Raw genomic sequence first — 21,107 nt, 5'->3', positions numbered from 1 at the left:
GTTGAGAATACGGAAGCTAGAGAAGTTAAAGTAACTTGTGGAAGGTCAGACACCGAGCAGGTGACACAGTCTGGATTTAAGCCCAGGTCTACCTGATTCCAAAGTTCTCAACCACCACCCTATACGTTTACAGAAAAAAAAGGGAAACTGTTTTCTACAGCCACATTTTAAAGAATTAGAATATATATATATATATATATATATATATTTTTTTTTTTTTTTAAAGAGAAGATAACTTTTCCTCAACCAGTATAAATTTTCTCCATGTGACTTATGTCAAGCACTGGGCAAGCCAGGGCAAAGAAACTAAAGGAGTAGAAAAAGCAGGCAAAAGGAAAGGGAACTTGGAGCTATAAACTAGGCAGAGAGCCAAGGAAGAAGGCAGGGCCCTCAAAAATGTAAACACAAATGCAGCCCACACAGAATAGCAAAAGTTAGCATATAACTGTAGTCATTAAAAAAATAAATGTTTAAGCTGATTCTATTTACCAAAACAAACGGTTAAAAATACATAATGCACCGCTCCTTAAAAAAAAAAAAAAAAAAAAAAAAAAGGGGGGGGTATCTTTATTGGCTACAAACAAGTATGTCATATTATGTATTAGCCTAATATTTAGATGTATAGTGTTTAATACTCTAAACAACTCAGCAGAAAACAGTCTTTGTCCGCTTGAGTGATTACTACCTTACAGAATGTTAGATCATGAACCAAATGTACTTTCTGGATTTTTAAGGCTGCTGGTGCCTAGTGCCAACTTCCTTTCTAGAAGAGTTGTGGTAAAGTGAGCTGGCCTCACTGACCCTCACCTGTATGAGGTTCTATCATTCTTTCCAGTCTTTGTCAATCTGAAAAAAAAAAAACAAAAAAGTACCATGTTGTTTCTATACTTTTCTTTTATTGCTTAAAAAGGCAGAACTTAAAAAAAAAAATAGCCATTTATTGCATCTCACTAAGTTAAAACACACACACGTGCATAAAACCTAGAGGTAGGAATTATCCTAACTTCACTTGACAAGGAAATAGGTTCAAAGCAGTTAAAATATTTGCTCAAATTAAAAGAATAAGCAAAAGGCAAAACTAAAACTTTTAGTTGGTTTTTAAAAACTGTAACTATTTATAACAAACTAAAAATATTAAATGAATTTTATCTACGAGGATATTTCATATCTCAAGTCTTTGCAGATCATTTAGACATTTTCACATTAAAAATCTAAATAAAAATAATTGAATAATGAAAGTAATCTTCTATATTTTAACGTTTTTTACTATTGCTCCATTTAAATATTTTATTCCAAAATAAATCATCCTTAACATTATTAATCATCACTTCAGACATATCAGGTTCATAATTTGCTCATCTATTTTCAATTAACGGAGGTGCATTTTAAGTTACTTATACACACTATTGCAAATAACTTCTTAGTTCACAGCATATTTTTGGCACAGTTGATATTTCAACTGAACTTCAGGTAAGACTATATAAAGGTCACTTTTTTTTGCTACTACGAAGTCTTTTTTGTTTTAAACAGAACTCATTTCCCACTCTACAATTTACAAAAACAATTTTACTACTGAAATCAAGTGATTTTCAGAGTGCACATAATGAAACATATAACCTCTTGTGCTAGAGTGCTAAAAACAGAGCAAAATGCCTAAAGTAGTATAATAGATGAGTATCTTGAGTTGTATAATGAGAAATATGCTAAGTGCAAAGAGCTTTTCCCTCTTCATCACTGAAGCATTTAAAGTTCCTAAAATTTAAAAAGAAAATGATCTAATTTTTATAATGGTAAGAGTCTGCCTACTTGCTGAAGTCTGAAAATGTCAGCCTCATTTTAAATGAATCTTGCACCCTTGAATTCCATTCCTTTCTTCCTCAAAGCCCCCCCAAAAAATGTTAGCAGTGCAATCAATAAGCACACAGAAGAATGAAAGATTGGGAAGGGATCTACACAGGGCAAAGGAGAGAAGGAGAAAGAGGACACCAATGGTCAGACGGAGACTAGCATTCCTGAGATATCAGAAGTGTGTGGACAAATGAGCAGGCACACACAGGTTAAAAGGCCAGGCTGGACCACGCTCACTGTCAGCAGCAAGTGCCTGCCACCCACCACGACTAGAGGCTTTCTGAGACAGTCTCGGATGCCCAAATTTGCTAACGAGTTTATTTCCTGACATGCAAAAGCGTCAGGGATTTCTTTGGTCCCTGGATGAGGGTTACTCTGGTGCAAGGACAATGTGAAGCAGCCCAAGAGAGCAACTATCCCAGCCTGAAGCAGGAAGACCGAGGGCTGGCCCCAAGGTGGGGGGATCAAAAGAAAACAAGGAAGCACAATTATTATCTGCGAGATTGACCACCATATGGAAAATGGTACTAAGAGGCTAAAGGAGGGTATGGGAAGATTCAGGCATAGATCAAAACAAAATTAAGGAAATGGAAAAACGAGGCAAGTATTTCCACTGGAGGATAAATACAAAAAGAAAGACAAAAGAATGATATTTACAGTCAAAATAATGCAAACAATTAATAGTCTTTTAATTTTTAAAGACTGTGAAAGTCAATATTAGGAAAATGGAAAGGGAAGAAAGAGATGTTAAGGCAGAAATTTTCACTTACAGAAGAATAAGAAGTGTAGAGATAATTAATTTGATGATTCAAAAAAGATTATAGCCATGTTATTAAGAAACAGAGAAAAATAGCTAACATAGCTAACACAAAAGTGTACATCTCTGAGAAAAAGAATAAGGCAAAAGGACTACGAATATTAATTTAAAAGATTTTTTTTTTCCTTTTTAGCTGCACTTGCAGACATGTGGAAGTTCCTGGACTAGGAATCAACTCTCAGCCACAGCTGCAGCAACACAGGATCCTTAACCCACTGTACCATGCCAGAGATCAAAGTGGCGCCTCCACAGAGACAAGCCAGATAATTAACCCACTGTAGGAACTCCATTTTTAAAAGTCGAAATAGTAACAAAACTGAAATAGTTTGGTAAATACATATGACCAGGTAAGAAGGAAATAAAGGCTATGGTTAAAGACTGAATAGTAGCATGATCTCATTTTTCATAAAGAATGAAAAAAAATCCAAAGTGCTATTTCTGAGTGGTGAGATTTTTAGATAGACTCTTTATTATTCCATATTATCAACTGTAAACACATACAACACTTTTATAAGGAAAAAAAGTGGTCAGCTGGAAACAAAACTTAGGAAATGAGTCAGGAAGATAAAAGGAGACAGAAAAAACAGGATTCTAATAGGCAAGGAAGAAAAGAAATTTCACTAAGGAGTGGGTAGTCAATGGACCAGATGCTGCTGGGAAGATGAGGTGTGGAAGACCTGTTAGGACATCAGGAGTATCTTCCCCAGCAGAGGGAGAGCAGAGCAGAGGGAGGGAGGGAAGGGGGGCTAGGGGTGGGGTAGGGGCTAAGGAAGAGGAGACAGCACCAGGTCCTGGACTGAAAGATCCAGGGAGCAGGGCAGCTCTTAGGAGGTGAAGCAGGTTTCTGGCTGTGGTTAATATCTGGTGAGAGAGATGTTTAAGAAAAGGCAGAGGAGAGGGAATGACTGAGGGTAAGAGATAAGACGACTCAGTTTAAAAAAGGAAAAACAAACAAAAACAATTTAACCTTGAGTAAATTGAATGGGGGTGGGGGAGGCTTCTAATTTTTACAAACCATAGTTTCTATTGAGTACCTGACTATGTTCTGCCATTTGGCATGATGAAAACAAAGTAGCCACATGGACTCTGGTCATTCATTGTAAATTTTGACATACTCTGAATCCTAATGTAAAAAAGGAAGTGTTATACTAACATGTAAGTCAAAAGTTACCATTACTCCCAAGAATACTTAATCACTTTAAGATAAATATTCTATAATGCTAATCAAGCTGCCTAACAGGGCTGGTATGCTTTTCAAAATAAATGGAGTTTTGCATTACAGTTAAATTTTAAACCAAAGGTAGGGTTCTTAAATCTCACATAGCAAGTACTTGGGGAAAAAGCAAGATGTGGAACAATATATGTGGTATGATCCATTTTTATTTTTTAAAGTGTTGTAAAAGTTAGTATTTCCAACACTGGCTGCATACCAGACTCACCTAGGAGCTATTAAAAATACCAATGCCTGGGTACTACTTCCAGCAATTCTGGTTTATTTGGTCTGGAACATGGCCTAGGTATTGGGACTCTGACACTCCTCTCCAGCCCTCTGCTCTAATAAGTCTACATACAATAAAGAGAAAAACATAGTCATTTGAAAAGGTTAGGATTTAAAATTTTTCATTTCCTACTTCACACATTTTTGTATTGACTTCTGAGGTAATGAAAAGGTACCACCCCTGTAATTTAAATAGATGTATTTCTATTTTTTTTTTAATGAACAAAAAAGAATGCCTCTTTCCAGGCCTTAAAATGATTTAAGTAGGGAAAATACTTTTTCAGTTATGTCACAATGCTCACTTTTCTATTAGGGGGCGTTTTTATTTTTTTTATTTTATTTTATTTTATTTTTTTGTCTTTTTGTTGTTGTTGCTATTTCTTGGGCCGCTCCCGCGGCATATGGAGGTTCCCAGGCTAGGGGTTGAATCGGAGCTGTAGCCACCGGCCTACGCCAGAGCCACAGCAACGCGGGATCCGAGCCGCGTCTGCAACCTACACCACAGCTCACGGCAACGCCGGATCGTTAACCCACTGAGCAAGGGCAGGGACCGAACCCGCAACCTCATGGTTCTTAGTCGGATTCGTTAACCACTGCGCCACGACGGGAACTCCAGGCGTTACTGCACCACGGTGGGAACTCCTTGGGGGGTGTCTTTAGACATCAAATTCTGTGCACCTGGAGTACATAGGTGAGCGAGGTGTACAGTGCTGGCACTTCCAAATGGGTGGAAAGGTTTGAGACAGACCTCAAGGGGTTTCACACACACTTGGGGTGCTCTGGCTTCACTCTGCAGGCAACTTAGACCACTTGAAGACTTTAATCAGGGTGTTGGGACATGTGAACTCCAGTTGGAAGAAAGCCAAATTGTGAAAGAACTCTATAAAGTTAAAAAAGGAAAATTCTGGAGAACATCTTTGAAAATTAGGGGTAGGGTACAACTTAAACCTACAAACTATAAGGCCATACTATATATAAAGTACATTTAAGGATGTCTTTTCCATGGATAAGGTTTACAAACAGATGAGAGATTAGAAGATTTTTGCAATTCCTTAATAAGGGATTAATTTTCAGAACAGAAGAAATGTCGCTCAAATCAACTTAAGAAGATGGGGGAGTTCCCGTCGTGGCTCAGTGGTTAACGAGTCCGACTAGGAACCATGAGGTTGTGGGTTCGGTCCCTGGCCTTGCTCAGTGGGTTAAGGATCCAGTGTTGCTGTGAGCTGTGGTGCAGGTTGCAGACACAGCTTGGATCCCATGTTGCTGTGGCTCTCATGTAGGCTGGCGTCTACAGCTCCGATTTGGCCCCTAGCCTGGGAACCTCCATGTGCCGCGGGAAGCGGCCCTAGAAAAGGCAAAAAGACAAAAAACAAAACACAACCTAAGAAGGTGGGAAACCCAACAGAAAACGAGGAAAATCTATATACAAAAAATTACAGACGCACAAGAGGATACCCCCCCAAAAGAAACCAAGCAGATGAAGAGATGATGACGTTTGCACACAGTCAGAGAAATACAACTAAAAATGAAATATTTTATACCTTACACCCTGGCAAAATTAGAAAGCCTTACTATGCCAAGTGTTGTGGGGTATGGGGATACATAGATGGATGAAGCCATTCTAGAGATCATCAGGTATAACTTATGCAAATTAAATGCACTCACAGTTTATGACTTTGTGTGATGACTGTCACACAGGTCCCAAGGGACATCACCACTTTGTGATGATGCGGAGGTGGAAGGAGTCTGGGTTACCATCACAGGAGTGGAAAGCTAAAAGTGGATGAATGTACATCATAAAATACTCAACAGTAGTCAGAATCAACAACCAGTCACAGAGGACCAGGGACAGACCTTTAAAATAAACTGCTGGGTGAAAATATTGTCTGAAGGAGAATAATACTATTCATGTAACAATGTAAATAACACAATGTAACAATGTAATAACAATGTAAATAACACAAAATATACATTATACAAGAGTACAAAGTCTTGGTGATAACAAAGATTTAATAAAACAGTGGCTTGGCCCAGACCAATGATAACAATGATACATCAACTGAGATATATGTGATCACCTTGGACATATACATGGGTATGGGACACATACATGGGGGTCAACTCAACCTTCACTAAGAACCAACCAGAAACTTTCTACAAAATAAAGATTAGCAATGTGGGCAAAATAGGGAGAACAAATGAAAGTGGTTTTGTCAGTCTTCTGGAGTCCTCCCTACTAAAAACCTGACACTCACACCCTCCTCAAGCACATTAAATGGACATTTACAACCACCCCTGTGCTGACTCCAAGGGAGCATTGTTCTTTGCATTTCTCCCTCCAGAAAAATACCTCCTTATTCTGACCTGCTATTTCCCACTTCCAAACTTCAATCCTCTATGACAAATTAACTATTATCACCATTTAAAGCCCAACAGTAATTTTTTAAAACAGCCATAAAAAATGGAAATTTGTTACAGGTTTTTTTTTTTTTTTTTTTTTTTTTTTTTTTTTTTTACTGAAAGTATACAAAAATACATAGACCTTACTTAGGTATATTTTAACCCCCTCAAAACATTCTAGTAAACATTTTTCCTTGCACATATCACATTTGCTTTCCCAGCAAAGAAGTTTTTTTTGTTTGTTTGTTTGTTTGTTTTTAATTGGATTTGGTAACCAGGTCTGTTATCACAGAGGCACCAGAAGCCAAACAGGAAAGAAAGGTAGACAACTCATGCCCTAAATCCCCTTGCATTGCTATGTGCACAGTGGCAGCAACCAATCTGCTGGCACAATAACTCTTCATAAGCTAAGCTCACACATTCTGGCTACAAGTATCCCAATTTCACCCTTCAAAAATCCTAGGTAGACGCCATCTGGTACTAATGATTTGCATACCCTTAAACTGACTGAAAATATTTTAACTAAATCCAACTGTTTGATCTAGTGTCTCTCATGCACCTATTTAAAGACACCATTTGAGATTTCTCCTAATTGTTCTTCCTTAAGAATGACCAACAGTTGAAGAAAAATGATTCACATTGTTAGATGTTTTCTCAAAGGTGGGGTGGGAGAGAGCAGTGATGAAGGATTTAGAGCTGATCAGTACACCAGCCAGACCTGAGGAATCCAGATTCCCCACACGGCCCTGTCCTCCTACTATATCTCATTAAAGTTTTGCTGTACATAATTATATTTTTTTCCATATCTACATTTGTTGTATTTGATAAACATAGCTTTAAAAATTATTTCCACTGATCTCCCATGGCAAGAAAATTTTGTAAATTACATGAGATTGAATGCAGTGAGAATTCAGTTTCTGATACTCTGAAAAGAATGGGTTAATAAACCTTGGCTACCTGAGTGGGAAGGGGCTCAGCAAAGAAAGTTCATAGCAAAAATCCATCTGCCTGCCTTTCCTGCTGAGGCAGGCAGCCAAAGGGTCATGGGAACCCCCATCAGTATTTTGAGTGCCATGATTAGAGACCAAGAACATTTTAGAGCACAGAAATGATGCCATACCAACTCCACAGGAGGGACAAAATACATGCAGTGTAGAGAAAGGTACACATATCATTTCCCCCTAGCAAGAAATTTTTAGCTTCAGAAAACTTTTTGATTTGTCAGGAACACAAACTCAAAAAGATAGTGCAATCATATTAAAATTGCCTTCATAACTATAAAAAGTATAACTCTAGGATGCCTAACTATAAATAGTAACTCAAAAAACAGAAGTCCAGATATGCACATATCCAGTGAAATGTTATTAGAAGACTTAATGGAAAAAAATAAAAATCATTTATATATATATATATATATATATATATATATATATATACACACACACACATAAAGAAGACTTAAGATGATACCTATAACAAAGTTTCTGAAGGAAAAAATTAACTTCACTCTATCTGGATGGGTTTTGGTTTTTGTTGTAAATTAAACATCCTTATCACAAAGCAAAATATTAGGTTTCTGGATATAGTGAATGTGAACTAGGAGACAGAGCATAATCCTCAGGTTCAACCATAGCCATTGCAGAGAAATGAAAATAATGGCTGAGAGAGATATAACGCCTTCTCCAAGACCACTAAGGTGGTCAACAGAAGTGAAGACAAGGCTTCTCTTGAAGGTCAGCGCCTGACTTAGCCTGTTCTTATCTGTTTCCAGATACCTTTAGGGTAGCTTCTTTTTATTTTTTTAATTTATTTTTTATGGCCGCACTTGGCACATGGAAATTCTTGGGCCAGGGATTAAATCCAAGCCACAGCTGCCAACCACCACCACAGCTGCCAACCACCACTACAGCTGCAATGGTGGATCCTATAACCCACTACACAGGGCCAGGGATTGAACCTCTATCTCCGCAGTAACCTGAGCCACTGCAGTCAGATTCTTAACCCACTGTGCCACAGTAGGAACTCTTGGGCTAGCTCCTTTTATTTATTTTTTTAAATGTACTTTATTGAAGTACAATTGATTTAAATGTTGTGTTAATTTCTGGTGTACAGCAAATATACATACACACGTATTATTTTTCATATTCTTTTCCATTACGGTTTATTACAGGATGTTGAATATAGTTCCCTGTGCTTATACAGCAGGAGCTTGTTGTTTATCCCTTGCACATGTAATAGTCTGCATCTACTAACCCCAAACTCCCAATCCACCCCTCCCCCCATGTCCCCTAGGCAACCGCAGTCTGGACAGCTCTTTTTAAAGAGTCACAGGCCTCGTCTTTTCCTAACTTAGGAGCCTCTAAGTTCTTTCACCACAGAGGTATCAAGAACCACAATACTGATAACATTGCTGTTCTTGAAAGTGATGTTCCACAATCCTACGGAACAGTCTATTTACTAGAAGTGAATAATAAATGTAAACAATGTTCAATGGAAGAGACGAAATAAAGTTATGAATCCCAGGAAGCAGGAACCCCTGTGGGCTCCCTTAAAAGCTATCCACCATATCCTACCATACATGGATATCTGGGTATAAGTGAGACAGTGAGCGCTGAACAGAGTCAAGACAGGCTCAGGGGTGATCCCTTCTTTATGAATTCTTCCTCATATTATAGGGCAATATAAGTGGTACATGGGAAAAAAAATAAGGAAAGAGCACATGGTATATATGCAAATTCAGCAAGGCACCAGCTCTGGAGAAGCCTGAGTTGTCAAGTAAGGCTGAACGAACTGTCTGTCATCTCTGAAGAGAAGGAAGTGCTGAGGAGAAAGCGAAGGATTCTAGCAGGGATAATATGTGCTATGAGAGCTAGAGAAAAGGATACCCTGAGCACACAGTAGGCTTGACAAATACTTGTTAAATTAAGCTTTTATACAATTTTAAAGTTCATACCCTATCTGCATCTTACACCTCTCCCTCAAAAATAGTTTTATAAACTGGCTTCATGAGAATGTGAAATTTGATTTGTAGTGCGTGTGTGTGTAGAAATCTACTGTACACAGACAATGGTTAGGAATGATTTAGTAGGTGGCAGTGATAAATCTGTGGGTATAGTGGGAAGAATTGAAAAACATGGAGGCTTTACCTAGAATATGATCTGATACTGTGGAATGAATTCAGAAGTGAATAACTCCCTAACTGAAGGAACAAATCACCCTTTTCGTTTATGATTTAGGCACATCTCAGGAGTTTTCTACTTAATTTATCTTACACGTTACATTTCATCGCTGTATTTATGAGACACAAACATCAGTCAAATTTTTGTTTTCCATTCATTCATTCTATATCACTGAGTCCCTATGAGCCAGAATTGTGCTTGGCAGTAGTATAGTGTGCTGTCCTTCCTCAGCAATCAAAGCGTATAAAGAAAAAAAAAGTGTGGAAGAGTATTTGCAGAAACTATTACAGCATGCAAGTTCTTTTAGCACGTCTATCAAAATTTAACTTGTTATATAAACATTACACCTGAACAAACTAAAATTCCAAAACCATGGGTGCTTCCCACATAGGATGTTGCCTACATTAACTCAGAATGGCAGCACAGTCAGAAGGCTTTTTTCTTTTTCAGGTTTTAGGGCTGCACTTGAGGCACATGGAAGTTCCCAGGCTAGGGGTCAAATCAGAGCTACAGCCGCCAGCTTACGCCAGGGCCACAGCAACGCAGGATCCGAACCATGTCTGTGATCTACACCATAGCTCACAGCCATGCCACATTCCCAACCCACTGAGCAAGGCCAGCAATCAAAGCTGCTCCTCAGGGATATTAGTTGGATTTGTTTCTGCTTCACCACAATGGGAACTCTAGAGGCCTTTTCTTTTTACATCAGAAAAGTAAGGTTTGGATTCTGATTCTACTACTTACTAAGTTGCAAGATCTTAGACACCTTACAAACTTCTTTCAGTGAGTTTCCTGGTACATAAACATATACAGTGGTAATACTATATATTTCCAAAGATTATGGTGAAGACAACTGGTAAATGGGAAAATATAAAAAACTACTGTATTGTTGATACAAAAGCACTTTTAAAAAGGCTTTGTGCCAGTTTAAAATGTCCTCTTTATGGCCCTAGGCTTTACTATGTCACTTGCGATTCTTTTTAACTATTACACAAAGCTGCCAGGCTTGTGCTATAATCACTACTAAAGGTTGAATCACTGTATGATAAACCCCATGTGCCAGGCACTTCTCTGTGTTCCCTGTCCCGCCCTTGTTTACAGTTATACCATGTATAAGGATGTTGATGTAGTATTTTCTAAGAAGTATATATTAGGGCTGAACACCAGTGCACTGCCATGATGTTATATAGGAATTGCTTGGAAGATACTTTCCTTTTGTTTAAAATGTTAAGGTAATTCTGACAATAACCATTCTTTGCATATACAGGTATGACCAAAATGATGAGTGCCCAAACAGCCTTACTGCACCTACAAAAACTGTCACTGGACGCACACATTGACTATGATCCAGCCTCAAGCTTTCCACACTCTAGAGGGACCATCCCAAGCAGAGAGAATGACTTTCAATCACCGTTATTCTATAACTCATGACAATGGTATGCCGTTGGTGATACTAAAGGCACATCTTTCAAGTATCTTCCTAGACTGCTTCCTAAATTCAGTTTGCTATGTAACAGATGCTAATTTACTATGCTTTACTTAATCAGTTCTCTGCTTTATGGTTTAGTTGAGAAGAGCTGGATTTGGAATATGGCCCACTTTGTTCTAAACCCCACCTTTTACTTGACCCCCTGCCCTCAGTTCTCAATAAGATGAAACACAGCTCAAAAAGCTGGATGAGTTCTTTAGGCTTAATGGATCTCACAGTCACTCCAGTCTTCGTGCTTTAAGTCTTCAATTTCACCTAAAACTCAGTTCCACATTGCCAATAAACAATTAGCTTTCCAAAAAATCCATAAGATACAATGGAAAATGTTCAGTCATATTCTATTTAAATGTCTTGACTTCACCATGATTTATTACTTTAATAATAACCTCAAAGGAAAAAACATTCTACTTGTTATGATGTAATTAATACTGTCTCCATACTTCATACAACTTAATATAATAAAACTTTCTTATATAAAATCTAACATATACTCAAATAGAAACTTTCATAAAAGTAAAAAATTAAAAAACTGAGCTGTCAAGTATCTCCAAAATAATTTTACTATAATTACAAATTAAATGCCAAAAATACAATTATCTTTATCAAATTCCATTTTTATAATGCTTTTATTTTGAACTGCACCATTAATGATTACATAGATTTAATTGGAAATAAAAAATTCAATGTGGTCCACATCAAAATGTGCATTTTCTTTTTCTTTTTTTTTTGTCTTTTGTCTTTTTAGGGCCACACTTGTGGAGGTTTCCAGGCTAGAGGTCAAATTGGAGTTGTAACTGCCGGCCTCTGCCACCACTCACCCCAGCGCCGGATCCTTTATCCACTGAGCGAGGCCAGGGATCGAACCCGCAACCTCATGGTTGCTAGCTGGGTTCATTAACCACTGAGCTAGGGTGGGAACTCCAGCATTTCCTTTTGGTAACAAAATATGAATGCTGTTTAATAGTTTTAAATAAATTAAAATAACAAGTTACTATAAACATAACCTTAATTAGATTATATATGCCAATGGATTTTAATTATTGACATTATGGATGGCTGTTACTGAACATAAACTAATTAATACCTATTCTCATACTCTTGAACAAAACAAAACCACAAAAACAAATCTTTGGCCATTATGCAGTTACACATTTTTTTAATCCAACAAGCTTTAGAGAAATTTCAGTATCATTTACTGATTCTACAGATGATAATGAACTAAGGGATTAAATATTTTTGCTTATAAAAGGTTCTGGTCTCATGTTCAAGCTCCGTGATGGGGCACATCAAATCACCTTCATTTATTCCTTCAATAAATATACACTGACCATCCATTACACATCACACGCTTTAATGAGTTCTACAAATAAAATGGTAAAGGGGGAAAGGACATAGCTCTTCCTTCACAGAACTTACAGTTCCTTCATGGAACTTAACTTTCTGGAGGGGGTAGTGAGACTTCCTACAAATAAATATGAAATTCTGAACAGTGGTGTTAAGGACTACACTGAGAGCCTATCTCAGGCAGCAAGGCAAGTAGTCAGGAGCATGGGGTCTAGATCAAATGTCCTTGACTGAAATTCCAGCTCTGTCACTTCCTAGCTGTGTGTGTCTCCGGATGACATTCTTCACTGCTATGTGTCTCTATGTTCTCTTCTGTTAAATGAGCTACCTGGGTTGTTGTGAGAAATACTTAGAATAGCTCCTTCCACCTAGTAAGCACTCAAGAAACAATGGCTATTATTTTAAGAGAAGCTGGACATCTGGACTTGTGTACAGGTCAGCCTGCCAATTTGGAACCTCTACTTACAGAGAAGGTGGGTCACACAAGGCCTTGTAGATCATGGTCAGGCTTTCAGTCTTTATCTCAAAGCAATGTTAACTATGGAAGCAACTTAATCAAATGTCATTTTTTTTTTTTTTTCCTTTTTAAAGACCTGGTACTTGGGGACAACTGAATAAAATAATTTTAAATCAACACAGCCCAAACTTCTGGTGATGACAGAAATGTATATTTGCGCTGTTCTGTGTGGTAGCCACTAGCTGTGTGTGGCTCTCAAGCACTTAAAATGTGGCAAGTGTGACTGAGGAATAAGTTTTAATTTTAATTAATTTAAATTTAAACTTACATGGTTAAACGTGACTACTGGATATGTATAAGATAGCAACGATGTAATTAAGGCATGACAGACCTCAGCTAACAAATCTACAAAATCTATCAATATTACTTTAAGTAGAAATTTAGTAAGACATCACTAACATTAACAATAATGGTTTAAAATCTGACACTAAAGCTATAAACTACTTTGGCACCACTTCAGTAATACCTCTGGGTGGGTAATGTTCACTTGTATAACCCATTTTGCTGCTTTTATGTGTTATGTGGTAGTTAATTCTCCACATGTATTTTATTCACACATGACAAGTCATTCCTACAAAATTTTCTTTCCCCAAAAGTAATAATACTTGCAACAAAAGCACTTAAAACAAGCCAATCATATAACAGCCAAGGTAGTGAATACATAGTTTTCCAAAGATCTACTAATGGTGAATAAGCACAAGAAAATATGCTCAAACATCTTCAGTCATTAGGGAAATGAAAGTCAAAACTATGAATTGTGACTTTATACCCATTGGTAAAGCCTACAGGTAAAGACAGACAATATCAATTGTTGGTGAGAATGTGAAGACTGGAACACTCATCAACTGCTGGGGGGAAAGTCAAATAATGCAGCTGCTTGGACATAGCCGTTTCTCAGAGTTATCATATGACCCAGCAATTCCACTCCTAGGTATAAACCCAGAAGAAATGAACACGTGTTCACATAAAAAACACACATGAATGTTCTTGGCAGCATTTTCTTTTTGTTGTATTTATTTATTTATTTTGTCTTTTTGCCTTTTCTAGGGCCACTTCTGCGGGCATATGGAGGTTCCCAGGCAAGGGGTCCAATCAGAGCTGTAGCCACAGGCCTACGCCAGAGCCACAGCAACGCGGGATCTGAGCCACGTCTGCAACCTACACCACAGCTCACGGCAACGCCAGATCCTTAACCCACTGAACAAGGCCAGGGACTGAATCCTCAACCTCATGGTTCCTAATCGGATTCGTTAACCACCAAGCCATGACAGGAACTCCTTAGCAGCGTTTTCTCAACAGTCAAAAAATGCAAACCGAAATGTCCATCAGCTGATGAATGGATAAGAAAAGATGGTCTGTCCAAAGAGTAGAATATTATTCATAAAAAGGGATGAAATACTGATCTGTGCTATGATATGGATAAATCTTGAAAACACTATGCTAAGAGGTCTGACACAAAAGTCCAAATATCGTACAACCTGATTTATAGGAAATATCCAGAATAGGTAAATCCACAGACAAAGTAGTGTTCCCAGGGACAGGGGGGAAGGGAAATGGGGAATGACTGCTTAACAGACATGGGACTTATTGGGGGCATGAAGAGAGTGTAATGAAAATGTTTTGAAATTAGATGGTGACGATGACGGCCCAACTCTGTAAATGTACTAAAAAACCATGGAATTGGTATGTGAATTATATCTCAATTTTTAAAAGCACTTAAATTTCTGGTTTTAAAATTTTGGTAATTTGCTATTCATATAATTTTCTTTAAATATCCTGGGAATTTTTTTTTTTTTCCCTTTCTCTAAAGAAATACTGGCCATTTTATTAAGTGGCTTTGTATAACAATAGGTATTTGTAAACAAAGATTCTTCATGGAAAGTGAATTTTAAAAGCTGCTAGCTACTTAAAATTAGAAAGAAAGGAAACATTCAACAGAAATCAGAAAAACCTCTAAGCTGGCAATAACTTCTGAGTAGAAAAGGACCTATAGCTATAGAAGTCTGTATTTGGCTCTCTCCATGAAGCAACAGCAGTTCTGAGCTAAAGTTTGAGAAGACTGAGTTCCTCTCTTTCCAACATTCTTCTAAACTAACAAAGGATGGGTCTGAGAAAAGAAGACTTAAGCCACATGGGGAGCCCTGGTTGATACTTAGAGCTGAAGCAAAACTGAGAAGCTAAGTTATGGGCAAGCCCTGGATTTCAACATTGAGTTAAGTAACATGAGAAATGAGCTGAAACTGAATCTCTCCTTGAAGATACAAAGAGAAATTGGGGTAAAGAATAAGGCAAGTCAGGAAGCAACACAAGTGTCTATCAACAGATGAATGTATATACACAGACACAAATGGAATAGTACTCAAACATAAAAAAATAAAATTCTGCCATTTGCAACAATCCAAATAGACTTAAGAGAGTATTACCCCTAGTGAAATAAGTCAGAGAAAGACAAATACACACATTACTACTTATATGTGGAATATTAAAACAAACAAAAAACAAATGTATGTAACAAAACAGAAAGAGACTCACAGACATAGAAAACAAAACAGTGGGGAGAGGCAAGGGGGGGAGGTGCATGATAGGGGTATGAGGTTAAGAGATACAAACTACTATGTATTAAATAAGCAACAAGGATCAGGGAAGTACAGGCATTATTTTGTAGTAACATTAAATAGAATATAACCTATAAAATATTGAATCACTAGATTGTATACCTGAAACTAATACTGTAAATCAACTATTCTTCAATTAAAAAAAAATAAGAGGGAAGTACAAAATTTGCATAAATCCAAGAGAAATCACAAAGCATTAGAAATATATTTCTTTTTTTTGGAATACATTTCTGTTTCATGATATGGAGAAAGAACTGCTTTGTCTGGGTCACACAGTAAGTCAGAGACTAAATAATAAATCAAAGCGTGATTAATACTTACAAACGCTTACTCAGCTGTCATCAATGACAGAGAGTAGAATTACCACTGGTTGTAGGTTAAGTTTCTTGTCTTAACAGGACTGCTATTAATTCTTCTTAAAATTCATAAATACATCAAAACTCTCATTTTAAGTACAAAAATGACAAACTGCCTAAATAGGTTAGCTTAAATAGGAATACAGCAAGGAAAAATAAAATTTAAAACTTATGCTGCACTTAAAAGTTAGCTAACATTTAACACCTAAATGTTGGAGAGCTGAAAATGTTGAAAAAAATAATGCTTCTTAAGTATCTCCTACTAACGGAAAAAGAAAAATTAAGAGAAACCTCCTAGAGAATGCTGGCTTGGCAGCCCAACCTAGAAAAGAAGTGAGAACATCCCTTCCATCAAAGTACTCTGGGGGTGGGATTTACTAATTTTGATATGTACAAGGAGAAAATGATAGGAAATCACATAATTATAACAAAGATTTTTAACTATAAGCCCCTATTTACATATAAATTTACATATGTAATAAAAATAAGAACACGATGAAAAGGATAAACATCAACTTCAGAAATCTTAAGCAAATTTGGCAAAAGAAGATTTCTCAAATTTGAGTTTCATGAGTTTTCATTACATTATTCTCTGTACTTTTCTGTATTTGAAATATTCCATATAAACCCTGAATAAAATCTCATTATCATTAGCCATCACCAGGTTCTATTTATTCCAAAAGTTCCAATTCTGTTTTTCTTTTTATTGAGGTGTAATTGACATATATATATATACATACACACACACATATATATGTATGTATAGCATTGTATTAGTTTCAGGTATACAACACAATGACTCAATATTGCAAAATGATCACAGAAATAAGTCTAGTTAACCTCTGTCACCATATAGCTACAAATTTTTTTTCTTGTGATAAGAACTTTTTTTACTCTTCTAGAAACTTTCAAACATGGGATATGGAACAATTAACTACAGTTACCATAATGAACACCACATCTTCATGATTTATTTATTTTATAACTGGAAATTTGTACCGTTTGACTTTCTTTGCCCATTACACTTCAAGTTATGTTTCTAAACAAGTACCAAAATATTACGTAGTTAATTAATATTTCGTGTGTACTTCACCGTGCCATGTTGATTCAGGTTTCAGCCATTACTAAACACTTAGATGATGCAATCAAAAATATTTAAAGCTATTTAATAGAAAAAATGAAATACTGCTGAGGTTGACAACAGGCAGATGACACCTGCTTGCTGATGATTCCATTTATCTTGATTAGTATTTAGTACGACACTTGTAAAACATGTATCCTTCAATACAAAGACTTTAAAGAGCACATATACTGTCAACATAGTCCAAAGTATTTGTTAAATTTCAAAAATCAAAGTCATCTTCTTGTGAACATCTCATCTTATAATATTCTAACTCACAGAACAGGAGAAAAAAAGCATATAGCATAATATAATTACTTTGAAGGTACAGAAATAAATTTACTACATGCTTCCATAATTTAAAAAAATAATTAAGTAATGATTTTGACTTTATAATCCGGGATAAAGCTAAAACTTCTCTTTATTCAACAACCTTCCATCCTGAGCTAACATGAGGTTAAACTTCAAACCACACCCTTTCAAAAACAAAACTGCAAATTTTAAGATCTCTAACCTTTGCCAGTCTATTTTAGAACACAGAAAATGTTTTTAGCCTGAACCAGAAGTTTCTCTCTAGAACATAAAAGCTGAGAATATAAACTGTGGCCCTGGCCTGTCGGTTACGTATATGAGGCATTATTACTGTTATCAATGTCATTTATTTATGTACCTCAGAAGGAAATCCTTAAAGCTTAGCTGGTGTAGGGCTTTAGCCATTTTTTTCAATCTGGAAATCAGCATTCCAGGGAACTCTGCTCTAAGACTGATATTTCATTTCTCTTTACAAGGTCCGTTCCTTGCTGCTTGGCTTCCAGAGAAGTCAGGCCATAATTAATACTTCAATGGCACATGAGCTGACATTTCTGCTGCAGTGAAGTAGCTCACTCACTTTGGCAAGGTTTTCTTCCAGTTCCTTATTTGTAAAAAGCACACCTCCAGCTTCAGTTGGCCTAGATCATTTCCTGTTTTTAAATTATTTTGTGTGTAGGGAAGGGAGGGGGGTTTAAAGTCCTAAATTCTCATTTAAATTAGCAAATGGAAAACATGGTACCTTGCCCAGGATGCTATGATGCAAGCCTACTGGACTTAGAGTTTTAAGAAAGTTTCCTGTAGCCTTTAAACAGTTGGGTCACCATCTACTGCTGTCCACAAGTGCACTTCCTCTCCTTGGTAGACACAATGGAGGCAGACTGCAGATTACGGAATGCAGTGGGCTACACTGTGTCTTCCCCACCAGGCACAACACTGTGCATGTGGACATCTGAGGGTTTGAAGGAGCTTCTGGCCACACTGAGACGCCAGGTTCAGACTACAGACCTAAAGATTTGTTCCTAAGTCAGTGATACTAACCAGCACTTCAGATTTCTCTAATTACCAATGATGGTTTTACTACCTCACTTTGATATAATGACTACTATATACCCAAAGGTTTCAATCCTGAAATTGTTTATGGTCACCAACAAATTCAGGAGAGGAACAAGTCTGGTACCCATGAAGGAAAGGCTTTATGTACTGAACAAATCATGGCATAAAGTACCTCACAACTACACAAATGTGGAAAATGTGAATTCATATACCAAAAAAAAATATATATATATCTCCAAATGTACTGGCAGCCAAACTTCTGGAAGCTGACTAGCTTTGTAGGCAGGCTTACTTTGGTGACTTCATTTACTTTGCAGTGATTCACCTCCTCACTTCACAGATTTTTTTTTTTTTTTTTTAATCCTACTAATAGTACCATGGCAGGGTTTGACTGTGCCCCTAAGACAATATTTTTAAACTGACTAGCTAGGTACCATGCTAAGCCTTCCCCACTCCCTATGAGTTTCTTAGATTAAAATAAAATGGCCATAAGTTCCTCTGAACAAGAAGTGAATTGAACTACAACTACAGAAAACAAATTCTGATGCAAATTTCTTAAGCTTATCACTCACTGGCACTTCACCAATTTCTTTTAGGGCCTAAGATTTTGTTCTATAGTATCTTTAGTTTAGCTTCTCATATTTACTTGTCAACATCAATGTACCCCTATATTAAAAATCAAGTCCTAATGCCAGCTTCTTAACATGAAACAAAAAGATTTTCCTGGGATAGGCCACTTCATCAAGAGAGTAAGTCCAAGAATAGATAGAGGGGGCCATCTGAATGTCTTGGTGACACACTGAGAATGAATGATTCAGGGAGCAACGACTTGATTCATCTCTCACTGAACATTTGAGTCATTCAGGAAAAGTGTGTATCTTGTATTTACTTTTTAGAAAAAGGTACATTTTGAATATGCAGAACAGTTTTATTCCAATTTCTTTGAAGACATTTGAATGTCAAATTGAGGGCTATATCTGGATTCCAAAACACTTGTGTGTATGGTGGTGTGTGTGTGTGTGTTTTTTTTAGCACTTTCTAAAATCTAAAAGCATAAAAAGCAGTAATTACTATACAAAGATTAAAAAGAACTCATACAACCTAAAACCAAACACAAAATTAATACATGAGATAATAGAAAGAGAAGTTCGCTCTCAGTAAGATCAACATCTTTTCTGACCTAATTAATAATGTGGGGATATTAACATGGTATTTGGTTCGGGCTTTAGGCTATGACTTGGGTCACACTGTTTTCCAGTTTCAAGACTTAAACCTGCCTTGGAGACTGGATGACCACAATGATATCAGTAACAAAATTTCCCATGATGCTGCACAACTGCCAGTGTTTCCTGCCACCTAAGCTGAAGTCTCCCAAGTAACCCCTCCACAGTAACCTAAGTCAGGGTGAGCACTGGAGCAGCAAACTGATTACCTTAAGAGGTAAAGCAGAGTTATTGCCTGAGACGCATCTGGCATCCATCAAGAGAAAGACTCACTGGAAGTTTGGAAGGCCCAGCCTGCAAAGACTATCCTCACGAATGATGGCCAGGCTATAGACGCACACAGATACGACCACTGAGGAAACACCTACGCCTCCTGATCCAGGCACGCACTTGAGCCTGAGTGGACCACCCCTCCAGATGTGAAGCTCTCATCTATGAAAGGAAGAGACTGCATACTGTGAGTCCATAAACATTAACCTTGCTGACAATATTATCCTCAAGGAAATGTGATCTTGATATCTGTGGCTTAGTGTTAACACAGGCATACGTTTAAAAAGGAACTGGACTATTTATAACAAAATACCAACAGTGGTCACCTCTGAATGCAGGTAAATATTGGTGGGTTTTACTTTGTTCTCCTGTGATTTTCTGCATTTAAAGATTTTTCTATAAAAGTATGAATCACATTTACAATTAGGAAAAAAAGGTAAAAATAAATTCTCCTATATTTAAAGTAGCATTTCTCTAATACACAACTGATGTTATTTCTATTCCATTAAACCTTCAGAGGATAAGTTCCTAATTCAAAGTGAGGAAAGGGGTGGTAAAATGTGGCACCACAGCACATTTTTGCTGTGCATGTGGATGATGATTAACTAATAAAATAAAGTTAAATCTGAAATCACATCCTTCAAATCCAGTTGAGGTATGACATGTATAATGCCCCATTGATTTCGTGATCACACCTAAAAAAATTTCAGTGTACCAGTCCGCTGAAAACGAAAGAATCACTCTAAAGTCTTAAGCTAAAAAGACCAAAAAAAAAAAAAAGGAAGAAAAAAGTAAGAAATGAAAAAAGATGTTTCTTTTCCTTTACTGCAATTATCCTTACTCTTTGAAGGGGAAAGCAAAGAACAATTTGAAAATCTGTTGAAATCTGTAATTCCTCTCAGCCAAAAAACAAACAATCAAATAAACAAAAACCTCAAATCTCCTTGATTTTGTAGATTGTTCCAACATATAGAACAATTTCAAATGTCTGAATATTTACATGAATTATAACTGTACTGAGTTGTATGTAATTCCCCAGAATCAGACCCAGGACAAGGAATGGAGT

At 36.9% G+C, this 21,107-nt stretch overlaps 1 protein-coding gene across 22 annotated transcripts in view; it reads right to left on the bottom strand.

Annotated features, from left to right (window-relative positions):
- PKP4 (plakophilin 4) overlaps positions 1-21,107 on the bottom strand; it is a 249,719-nt gene that overhangs the window by 206,296 nt on the left and 22,316 nt on the right. Inside the window, exon 2 of one of the 22 annotated variants that reach the window (XM_013984160.2) lies at positions 808-846. The exons of the other annotated variants lie outside the window; for them this stretch is intronic. Within the exon in view, the coding sequence (XP_013839614.2) occupies positions 808-826 (19 nt within the window). The 5' untranslated portion in view covers positions 827-846. The remainder of the gene's footprint in view (positions 1-807; positions 847-21,107) is intronic. 22 annotated transcript variants of the gene reach the window in all.

The sequence above is a fragment of the Sus scrofa genome, chromosome 15 (assembly GCF_000003025.6).
Source record: "Sus scrofa isolate TJ Tabasco breed Duroc chromosome 15, Sscrofa11.1, whole genome shotgun sequence".
In the NCBI taxonomy this organism is placed as follows: Eukaryota; Metazoa; Chordata; class Mammalia; order Artiodactyla; family Suidae; genus Sus; species Sus scrofa.
The sequence above is the reverse complement of the archived record's forward strand: the minus strand, read 5'-3'. Positions and strand labels throughout refer to the sequence as shown.